Consider the following 12,679-nt stretch of genomic DNA (forward strand, 5'->3'; position numbering starts at 1 on the left):
TTACAAACAATAGTAACGTGCATATACACGTTACAAATATTTAAATTAGTGACGTAAGTATATTTGCACGTTACTATATTATATACGAGTAACGTGTAACTATTTGCACGTTACTAAGGTTTTTTTGACAATCGCGCCTTGCGGGACTTTCATCCCTCGAACTATAGCCCTTCCCATTTTCTAATTTTCATTAAGTTTTATTTGCTCACTATCGTCTCTTCCTCTCCCCTCTCCCTCCATCTCTGTGTCTCTCCCTCTCACTGTCGTCTCTCCCTCTCTGCTCTCCCTCCAGCCGAAATATGCAGGTATATATGTTGTTCTCTTTGCTATTATGTTATCAATCCTTGTTTGTGATTGAAGAAAATGATTATTAAAAAATCTTAATGAACTTTCATGTTTTCCTCAATTTCTTGCTAGTTTCGGTTTTTAATTGGAGCATTGGCTTTTCAATTTTGCTTTTAAATTTAAAATTGATGTTTAGACGATGTTGAGATTGTGACACCCACTCTAACACTGACACCATCTACATGCACATAGTATTAAACTGTGAACCTTCTGTTAGAGAGGATGATGATTTGGAGTTATGTGCACATTAATTTACTTATGATAATCTTGCACTAATTAATGGAGCTATTTGTGAATCTTTTATCTTTCCAATCAATATTCTACTTTAAGTTTGAATGCTCCATTCTTCTTTATAGATGCTTTATATCTTATGTCCATCACAAGCAATGTACTATTTAATGGAACCGATCAATTGGTAGGTTATCATATTAATTAGTGCTTATTATATTTATGATGCCATGAAAACTTTAGAGCCCATAATGAAGAGGAAGCTTGTTGGGACACGTTGGAATAAAATTTGGGAAAAACAAATAAAAAATAGAAGGTTGGCTTGGCAGCCTCAAAAAAAAAAAAAAAAAAAAAAAAAAGATACCAAGAAATCATCTTTACAAGCTATGCAACTATTATAACAAACATTTCTCTCACAAACAGGACAAAATCACAATTTTTAGTGTAGGGATCTGAACCTATACAAAATAAATAAATATATGCGATAACTTCACATAAGGGTACCGAACATTGAACATTTTGATTTAGGAGTACCGAACTTTCAAACGTCTTAAATTAGGGTATTTAATTTTTCAAATGTCTAAATTATAGGTATTCCGTTAAGATTTGCGGTTAAATCTTGCCAAAACTCCCAAAAGACCCCTCTTTCTTTTTTAGGAAAGAAAAGGAAAAAGAATTGTTAGGATTTAATGGCAAATCCTAACGGATTACCTTTTATTGAGACGTTTGGAAACTTGAATACCGTAGTTTGAAACGTTTAAAAGTTCAGTACTCCTAAATCAAAACGGCCGATACTTCGGTATCCTTACGTGATGTTATCCCAAAATACATAAATATAAAAAGTAGTAGAGTAAAAAATTAAATCATCTAACCATATAAAGGGTATAAAAGTCAGTATTTACCGGACCGAACCCTAGAGGTAGGTCAGGCCCTGCTCCCAAATGTGTGATATGCATATATGTGGATCCACTCTTATGAGAGCTTTGATTGAATCGTTGACATATTTGGTTGAATTGTTGTTTTATTGGTGATCTAGCTCTAATGCTAAAGTGTGGTGTAACCTTAGTTTTTAGTTAGTCAAATTCTATTAATCAAAAAAATAAAAACAAAAGAACAAAAAAAAACAAAGCTATAGGACTCAATCAGGAAAAATGTAAAATGTAATAACAAAACAATTATTGTCAAGAACTCTGCCTGTTTTCCCTCTTAAAATGTTATGTCCAATCCTTTTTAAAACTTAAGTAATAAGTAAGTACTAAAACTATACAAGATATATACCTATAATATAGGAAAATTTACTAAGTTGATTGTAAACTAAAAGCTAGTAAGTATGAATTGATTAAGGAAACCTTAAAAGCCTTAAACTAAAGCTTTACAAGATATATACCTACAATATAGTAAAATTTTCTAAATTGATAGTAACTAAAAACAAATTATTATGAATTGATTAAGGAAACTCTAAATTGATTAAGCCTTAATTTGTAATAAATTGAAGATAGATTTATATATCTCATTGTGTTGGTGTTGATGTTGTGTATTGGATGTATCGGAAAAGATTGACAGATCTTGGATTACAAAGACTCGAGGTACGAGGGAATACAATGATGGGTATAATGCATTTGTGGCATTTGCAGTTCATAACTGCAAAACACCTGATGGTAAAATCCGGTGCCCTTGTAAGGTCTATCGGAATAATCGTCGCCACTCGCCCGATATCGTCCTTGAGCACTTGATGGCGGGTAGAGGAATCATGGTCAGTTACAGAAATTGGTTCTTGCACGGTGAGACGACTGTGTATAATCCTGATGCAGCCTCTTCTTCGAACCTTCATCCAACAGATGTTGCAAGTGCCGACAGTACAGAACAAGGTGGGGACATGCACACAATGTTGCGTGATGCATTTGGCATGCATGAAGTCAGGGAGCCCAATCGTGAGCTAGAGTGTGTTGATCAGGTGGGTGTGGAAAATGTTACAGAAGAATCAGCTGAAAGTGGTGCTCAGAAGTACTATGACATGCTTAAACAGGCGGATAAGCCACTTCATGGGGGCACTAAACATAGCAAATTGAGTGCTACAGTACACTTGTACAACTTGAAGTGCGTTGGCGGACTGAGCAACAATATTTTCTCAGATTTCCTTCAGTTCATCAATCAGTTGCTGCCTCCATGTGATGACGTTTTGCCAGCTAATACGTACGAGGCAAAAAAGTATCTCAGTGACATGGGGCTCGGGTATGAGAAGATTCCTGCGTGCCGTAACGATTGTATGTTATTCTGGAAGGCCAACCAGGAATTAGAGTCATGCACCGTTTGTGGAGAATCTAGGTGGAAGGATGAAATTTATTTGGACGAGGATCGTCAACCCACATCGTCGAGAAAGAAACGTCCGGTGAAAGTGTTGCGGTGGTTTCCACTCATTCCACGCCTACAGAGGCTTTTTATGTCAGAACATACTGCACAATATATGAGATGGCATGAGGAAGACCGTACAAAGGACGTCGTGTTGAGGCATCCGGCCGATGGCGAGGCATGGAAGTCGTTCGACCTCCAATATCCAGAATTTTCAGCCGATAGTAGGAATGTCAGGCTTGGTCTGACCTCAGACGGCTTTAATCCGTTTGGGAACATGAGCACCTCTCACAGTACTTGGCCAGTCATGCTTGTTCCGTATAATTTGCCTCCTTGGATGTGCATGAAACAAACGTCATTCATACTATCGCTAATCATTCCAGGACCAACTTCTCCTGGCATGGATATAGATGTGTACCTCCAGCCATTGATTGAGGAGCTACAGAAATTATGGAACGTAGGGGTGCGCACATATGATGCCTCAAATAAAAAGAATTTTCAGATGCGGGCGCAGTTAATGTGGACGATTAATGATTTTCCGGCGTATGCAGATTTGTCCGGGTGGCCCAACAGGAGTGAGAAGGCATGCCCTGTCTGTATGCATTCAACATGGTCTAAACGGTTAAAACACGGGAAAAAATATTATTATATGGGACATAGAAGATTCTTGCCAATGGATCATCTTTGGAGGCAGAACAAGAGAACATTTGACGGCAACCAAGAACAAGAAAGTGCACCCCACGTGCAAAGTGGTGATGACATCTTGAGACAGTTGGAGGGGATGGTATTTGGGGATGAGAGCGCGGGCAAGAAAAAGGAGAAGAAGCGGAAAAAGAGACAAGTGACAGAAGATGCAACTGAGAATGTCGTTTGGAAAAAGAAAAGTATTTTTTTTAGATTGCCGTAATGGAAAGATAATTTATTGTGGCATAACCTTGATGTCATGCATATAGAGAAAAATGTGACGGACAACATACTTGGCACAATTCTCGACATCAAAGGAAAAACAAAAGATGATTACGCAGCCCGCAAAGACTTGCAAGAAATGAATTTGAGGCCTAAATTACATCCGTACATGGGTGAAGATGGTAAAACCTATTTCCCTCCAGCTTGTCACACAATGTCCAACGAAGATAAAATAAATTTTTTGAAGGTGATAAAAAATGTAAGGGTACCTGACGGATATGCATCAAACGTTTCTCGATGTGTACGCCTTAAGGAACGTACGATATCAGGCTTGAAGAGCCATGACAGCCACGTAATAATGCAAGTGCTTCTCCCTATTGCATTGCGCCGCTCACTGCCAGATAATGTGGTTAGACCTCTTGTTGAGCTATCCGCATTTTTCAGAGACCTCTGCTCAACAAACTTAACCCAAGAGGACATGGATCGGTTAGAGAGTAATGTCTGTGCCACTTTATGCAAGATGGAACAAGTATTTCCCCCCGGTTTTTTTACTATCATGGTTCATTTGGTTGTGCACCTTGTTCGTGAATGCCGACTCGGGGGCCTCGTACAGTATAGGTGGATGTATCCGGCAGAAAGGTAAAATTTATGTATGTATATTTATTAATTTAGATTGGTATGAGTTTTATAACACAATAATTAATTGACTTGAGTGACTAATATTCATATGTAGGAGCCTTGGGGGGTTTAAGTCTAGTGTGCGCAATAAGGCGGCTCCGGAAGGCTGCATTGCAGAGGGTTACATAGCAACCGAGTTGGTAACGTTCTGCTCGAGGTATCTAGGTAACGCACCAAGCCTCCACAACAAACCCCAACGAAATCCAGATGGTCCAAAGGAGGCAGGAACAAGAGTCAGCCTTAACCGTCTTCAGTTGAGCCAAATTCACCGATATATTACTCTAAATTCTGACGAGTTTATTCAACTGAGGATGTAAGCTAAAACAAATTTAGGATGTGTTAGATTCTATAAAGTGGACTTGTGAATAATAGATAATGACCCAACAATTTTGAATTGTAGGATGCACATGGATACGCTTAGGCGATCATGCGGTAGGGGGCGAACTACAGACGATCAATTGGAAGCCCAACATCATCAACAGTTCTGCGATTGGTACCGTGACTATGTAAGTTTAATTTTTGTAATGCTTGGCTATTACATGTTTAGCTTCTAGTTCACATAAACTAATCGAACTAATTTTTAATCTATTTTTCATTTTACTTAATTATGCTCGCAGGTCAATCAGTTGGACTCTCAACGTATGGAGGAGCTGGGCGACAAGCTGGTTATGCATTGTAGGGGCCCGAAGGAGATAGCAAGTAGGTTCAACAGATACGTGGTTAACGGAAAAATGTTTCGCATTGTTGCACATGATGTAGGGAAGAGAACACAGAACAGCGGCGTGTGTGTGCCTACCGTTGATGGCTTGACGTACTACGGGAAGTTAACGGATATAATTGAGGTCGAGTATTACGACAGAACTAAGTACGTCATGTTCAAGTGTGATTGGGCGGACACCACGAAAGATAGGGGATATAAGGTGGATGAGTATGGCATGGAACTTGTCAGCTTCAATCGCCTTGTCCACAGGGGAGACCTGGTGACTGATGACCCATATGTACTAACTTCACAAGTTGACCAAGTATTTTACGTCGAAGATGAAAGGAACCCAGGTTGGGCTTGTGTTGTGCGGACTAAACCCAGAAACGTCTACGACGTTGGTCAGGGTCAAGGGTCTCATGATTCACTAGACACCTACTACGAGTGCGAGCCGTTGCTATTAACCAGAAATAGCAATCAAGATCCAAGTGATGAATTTGACCACGTCCGACCAGACTTAGAGCCAATCTTAGCGTATGTTATTCAATAAAACTTGACTGATTTCCTATTATTTATTTCTACATTGATTGGTAATTGCTAACGAATTGGTGAATATTTAATACATATGATAATGATTAAAGTGTGCATTAGGTAAATAATATAGTTCTCATTTTCAAATAATTAAAATCAATTCATATTCTTGTGCATCATGTATATAGCATTAATTTTGGTACATTGTGTATTTTGCAGGTTACCATAGCACTTGACGAATATTCCACGTCTCGTTTGAATGTTAGCTAGTCTGTTTGCAGCAATTCAGGTAATAATTAAAAACTTGTTTGTGTGGAGTTATTTCTTTTAATGTTGATGAAACTTTTTATCTTTTAATTCAGGTAATAATTAAAGACTTCGTTGTATGATTTTATTTGTTGTGATCGACGTTGATGATTAATGAGAAAGTATATTATTGTTAGAATTAAACGTTGTAATTGTTGATGAATTGATGGGAACGAATAAATTTTTGTGATTGACGTTGATGATCAATGGGAGTGTATATTATTATGATTATTGTTGGAATTGTACTGAATTTTTTAATTTATATTGGTTGTTGTAATTCGTTTATCAGGTCCGTTAGAAAATTATTTTGGGGATAAAAAAAATAAATTTATTTTTTTTATTTTTTTATTTTTTTTAATCCCATTCTAATTTAGTGGCGTACTAAATAAAAGCACGTTACTAATATTAGTAACGTGGTTAGTAATACACGTTACTAATATTAGTAGCCTGATTAAGATTTGCACGTTACTAAAAAAAGTAACGTGCAAAATTCAGTGGTGCTATACACGTTACACTAGACTCAGTTTTTTGATATTTATCACGACAAAAATAGACTCAGTAACGTGATAAATAACACGTTATTAAGTTTAGTAACGTGATAAATAGTAACGTGATAAATATCACGTCATTGAGTATAGTAACGTGATAAATATCACGTTACTATAATCAGGAACGTGATATTTATCACGTTATTGTAATCAATAACGTGATATTTATCACGTTGCTAGACTCAGTAACGTTTAACGGAAATTATCACGTTACTATAATCTACTAACGTAAATTTCCACGTTACTATATATTTACTAATGTGCATTTTTTATGCGTTACTATATAGTAACGTGATATTGATTTGGGCGTTACTAAAATTATTTTAGTAACTATGGGATTAGGGACGTTAAAATTACACCACTGTTTTCACGTTACTACAGTTTACTAACGTGCAAAAGCCTTTTGCACGTTAGTAAACCTAGGTTACTAAAACCCAAAATTTTTGTAGTGGTTGGCTATCGCCTAAAGGCCCCTAATAAATTAAGGCGCCTCCAAATGTTATAGTATAATTAAGTTTAATTTTATTAAAAAAAATAAATTTAAGGCCCCAATTATGACAAAGAAGTTAGTCAATGCACTTTAATTAAGGTCTAATTATAGTAAAAAGTAATTATAAAGAATTGAATCCTGGAGAATTTCCAGGAAAGGAAAGAGAAAAATGAAAAGTCACATTAATAGCACCCATAAAGCGGTAATTAAACTCATAATTTTGCCTAAACGTAAAACCAACATGTCGGTTAAGTTTGTTTATTAAAATAATTTTTAGAATAAATAAATTTCGTTTTGCACAAATTAAATTCTATATAAAAAGAATTATATGTAGTTCAATATAAAAAATGTTATCAGTTGAAATTAAATGTTTCGCAACAGAGATGAATTCTACAAGTGTGTTGAAAAAAAATTAAGAGCAAAAAGCGAGAATAATAATTTTGAAATTAAAAATATAAATATAAATGATTTAATTAATGTTTAAATATAAAAAAAGCTCTACTTAAATTTATTATGTTAGGATTCAAAATCTATCGACCAGGCCTCACTCTCATCTTCTCACACTTCCTCTTAAGAACCCTAAATCCAAACACAACAAGAAATCATCCTCTCTCTCTCTCTTCTCAACAATTTCGGCCACCACTCACTTTTGACATCACCAAGAGATTTCAAAAATACAAAGGAAGCACTCCGTTCTTCTTTCTAACAAAGTTTTCCTAAGGTATATATAAATTATTTTCTACTACATACCTCTTTATGTTCTTTTAGTATTTATTTTCGTGCACACTCTAAGACACATGTTATTATGTTCAAATGGCACTTTTATGATATAATAGATTCACACATACTCTAAATTCAATAATTCACTATGTGACACACGATTTTATACACTACAAAAAACTTGGTGTTTAGCCACATACAGTTAGCCACGTGTATGAGGGTCATCCACGTTGCTAACTGCTAGCCACGTGCAGTTAGCCGCGTGGGTCCCGCGTGGTTGATCCGATTGTTACTAAATGTGCAGTTAGCAACGTATATTTTATACACATGGTCACTTAGCAACGTGTATTTTATACACATTGTTATTTAGCCACGTGGCTAAATGCATTTTATTTTTTATTTTGTAATTTTTAAAAAGAAACGAAAAATAGGATATTTTAGCCATGTGGAATTAACCCACGTCGCTAACCGCTTAATATTTTTTGGAAAGAAGAAGAAGAAGAACAGATTCTCTTCTTCTTCATTTTTTTTTTCCTCACCGGAAACTTCTTCAAGGCCGGCGAAATCTTCCTCTTCCTTCCCCCATGAAATCCATTCAAAAAAATCCCCCAAATCCTCAGTCGACCGCATTACCAAAAAATACCAAAAATCACCAACAAAAACCAAGAATCACCAAAATGCCCAATCCCCGAAAATTAGATTCAAAAACCAAAACAAAACCAAAACAATTTCCGTTCCCCTTCCTCCCCCATGAAATTCAACCCAAAATTAACATCCGGCCAACACAGAGTTCCAAGAGAGTTCAAAAAGGAAGAAAAAGTGGAAGATCGGACCCGATCTTCCATGGGTCACCGGTGAGATCGGGTTTGGAGTGGAGCTCGACGCCTAAATCTCCGTCACCGACGACCCAAACGACTTCTCCAGGTGGTGGCGACCGAGTCGTGCGGCCGGTGGGTGAGTCGTCACCTTCTCAAAAAAAAAAAAAAAAAACACAAAGACAAGAGAGTGAGACAGAGAGAGACGAGGAAGAAGAAGAGAGGGTTTTTTTTTATTTTTTATTTTTAAATTTCAATATTGAGAGAGAGAGAGAGATATGTAAGAAAAAAAGAAAAAGGGCAACATGTGATACTCGTTCACGTTGAGAGAGAGAGAGAGAGAGAGAGAGAGAGAGAGTTGAAAGGCAGGCACGACTTTTAAGGAAGAAAAAGAAAACTTAAAATTTATAAAAAAACAAAAGGGAAGAAAACTTAAATCTCCCGCTTACATTCCTTCCCTCCAAATAACAAATAGCAACGTATATTATTTGCCATGTGGCTAATTGGCAATGTGGCTTATAAAATACATGGCTAAAATTTTAAATTTTTTTTTTAAAAATGAATATTTTAACCACGTGTAATTTGTACACGTGGCTATGTGGCCACGCGTAATTAATACACGTGACCACATGGCCACGTGGAATAATTATACGCTGCCATATCGCCACGTGTACAAATTACACGCGGCCATATGCTTATATTGGCTTTTCTCCTACATATAGCAACATGTATCATAACGAAAATCATAAACACATGTATCATAATTAAATAATTATATTTAATTCTTGTAGTTAAATCTTTACATCATAACTAGTTGAATAGAAAATATAAGTTTCATTAACAATAATAGAGGAAACATTATTAATCGATTAAATTACACAATATAATTGTCGAATATGGCCTAGTATATTTCTTTCCTACAACATAAATAATGAATAATCACAATAATGAATTTGGAAAAAGTCTACATACCCTCTTCATACTACCATTCAATTGACAATGTTCATCTCAAACTTTTAATTGGAACAATATTCCTTCAAAACTACCAAAAAAATGTCAATATCCTCTGAGTAATTCTAGAAGTCATTTTTGTATCACTCTTGGATCATTTTAAGATATGACTTTTAAAATTACAACTTGATCAAAATTTAATAATGATCAATCACAAGCCCAATAGTAATTTTAAAAGCCACATATTTCTTAATGGAATACAATAGTAACTCTAGAGCATTACTCATGTCCTCCCAAGGCTAGCAAGCAAAAAGACAAAAAAATGACCATTTTTTTTTTTTTTTTTTTCAGTAAGACAAATACTCCTATAAATTGAAAAAAAGTAATACTAAAAGGTAAAAAATAAAAAAAAAATAAAAAAAATAAAAAAAAAAACTTTTTTTTTTTTTAAGAAAAATAAAATCGAGAATTTTATAATTTTCAAAATTTTAAAATTTGGCCATTAAACGACAAAAAGTACTCCACAAATAAACAGCGATTTAATGTAGATATGAATATGATGGAGAGCTCTAAAAACATTTGATTTTACGCTTTATCTATAGAGCAATGGATCACAGAGGCACGGGCGGATCCAATTTTGACCTTGGAGGGCTTAAAAAGTTTAAAAATTCCCTCAAATTTTTTATTTTATTTTATAAGATCGACACTAAAAACTTATTATTTTCCCCCATTTTGTTTTTAATTTTGTTTTTGTTTTTGTTTTTTTTTTTTTTTTTGTCTCTTTTAGTGTTTTGGTGTTTTCTTCCGCACCCTCCATCTCTCTCGTGGTGAGAGCAAAATTTTTGTTGCTGAAATAACGCTTTCTTCCACGGATATCTTGCTTGGTTTTAGGCCTGACTGGCTACCGTACACGTTTCCAAGTGGTGGCAGAGGGACGCGCGTGTTCATACGAATTTGACATGGAACTTTTTGTATTTTATTTGTACTACCCCTTTAGCGAATTTAACCTGTATTCAAGAAGTTATACTTGAAGAAATGATTGTAATTTCTTAATTAACTTCTGTTAGGAATAATTCTACCAGATCGGTCCAAGGAGAATTGGTGGCTGTAATGTCAAGACAGTAGAACTCTTGGGTAGTCCTATCCCGAGAGATAGGCACACCAAGTAATCATTTAAGTAAAAACTAGGCCTTGTTTGCCAAGTGACGGAACGGTACACAGTAATGCGGTTCCTGTTCGTGTATTTCTTTTTTCACTTTTTCATATTTTTTAATATCAATCAACATCAAAACATTCTAACTTTTTTTACTTTTTATATCATATCAATAATTATTTATTACTATTCAAATAAAAAAATTCACTACAATCCAAAACTTTTTCACTTTTCTATGCAATTTTTTTTTTTTTTTTTTTTTTTAAAAAAAAAAATTTTATATCACATCATTACTTTTTTACTAATTCCAAAATTAACAACCCACTATTTTGTTATGTTATGTTCTGTATATGTCTTTGCCAAACATGCCCCTATTCTTGAGAATAAGCGATGGAAGATACATCCAGATTGAGTCTCGGGAATGCAGACATCTCGGGATTGAGAGTCAACTCAGCTAGCCAAGATCCGGGACAAGCATGTCACGGGAACTCAGGTATCGGTCGTACCCCAGAAAATCCTGATTAGAAGTCACAATCTGTGTCCAATCAGAATTCCTCGAAGAATTTGGTCAACCGTCCTATTCCAAGTTGAATTGGGATAGGACTCCCGATCCAGTTTTAATTCCTGAAAATCCAAGATTAGAATTATATTACAAAACGAATTAGGAAAGAATCACACTCCATAAGGAATCCGAGTCCAAATCAGACTCTGATAAACACTCCTACATCAAGTGAGAGCAGGAATCCTCATTCAGGTTGTATTTCACCTCTTTGCCTATAAATAAGCCCATACTTCAGATATAAACAAGAGACTGATTATTTAATGCATTGACCACACTTTTCTCTCAGAAGCTAATTTAGGCATCAGAGTGAGACCTCTGAAAGGGTCTCTTAATTTTAGTTGTTTTGCAGAGATTAGAGGAGTGTGAAGAATATCGAAAAACGTATTGTTCACACCGTCCTGAAGACTCCACCAACAACTTCCATTAATGAAATTCATATATATATATATATATATAAGAGCAGCCGGGAAAAAAGAATATTCAATGAAAACTGCCGCTAATTAATCCTTATCAGGCACCTCACCATGATAGTTATGTCAAAGACTACTGCTAGATTTTTTCTTTGAAGCTATCTCAAAAAGAAAAAAAAGAAAAATTCCAAACCTTATCTTTCATATCTAAACGGTCAATAATGACCAACCACGTTCAAACTATGTAATGATAAATCTATAAATACCCCTTCTGTTCAACGAACAATTGCATCATAAACAGACACGTTATCAATACATATAAGAGGGTGAAAGAAAAAGGAAACAATGGCATCAGAGTGTGAAGGTAATGATTCAATGAATAACTAAGAATTGTTAGTACCAGCTATATACCATACAGTTAAATGTTATATATATTGATCAAGTTAATCTGAGACAAGTCTTTTTAATTTGAGCTTCAATTTGCACGTAAGAAATCACGGCCGGAGCTCGTTGGAGTGAAAGGGACGGTTGCTGAGGCGACAATTGAGAGGGAGAATCCGCTTGTCGATGCTAAGATCGTGCCAAAAGGATCGGTTGTCATACAGGACTACCGCTGCGACAGGGTTTGGGTTTGGGTTGATAAAAATGGTGTCGTTTATAGGGTCCCCAATATTGGCTAGGCCGGCCTTAAGTCGCTTAATTATTATTTTTAAAATGAAATAAGGATTTCTATATCTCCAATATATACCATTGTATTTGAAACTTATTAATAACAGCTTATATTCTTCGTGCATTCTTATGTGTACGTATTTGAAGAAAAAATAAGACTGGCTCTTGTAATGTTTGGAGTAATTTTCATTTTGGGTTATTGCCGATCGAATCTCCTATACACATTCCCCTCTTAATTAAATAAAGATTCAAGAAGCCGAGCAGCAGATCGAATCTATAATTAGCTCTCTTGTTTAAGATTTCATGAATATATATTGT

The 12,679-nt window shown here is 35.4% G+C and overlaps 1 protein-coding gene across 1 annotated transcript; it reads left to right on the top strand.

Moving 5' to 3' along the window:
* The first annotated feature begins 299 nt into the window (after positions 1-299).
* Positions 300-5,756, top strand: LOC133876636 (uncharacterized). Its single transcript, XM_062314919.1, has 7 exons — positions 300-305; positions 2,129-2,650; positions 2,717-3,806; positions 3,924-4,467; positions 4,562-4,663; positions 4,907-5,012; positions 5,124-5,756. The coding sequence occupies exons 1-7, from the start codon at positions 300-302 to the stop codon at positions 5,754-5,756; spliced, it is 3,003 nt and encodes a 1,000-aa protein (XP_062170903.1).
* Positions 5,757-12,679: the final 6,923 nt, after the last annotated feature.

Source organism: Alnus glutinosa, chromosome 1 (genome assembly GCF_958979055.1).
Source record: "Alnus glutinosa chromosome 1, dhAlnGlut1.1, whole genome shotgun sequence".
Classification (NCBI taxonomy): Eukaryota; Viridiplantae; Streptophyta; class Magnoliopsida; order Fagales; family Betulaceae; genus Alnus; species Alnus glutinosa.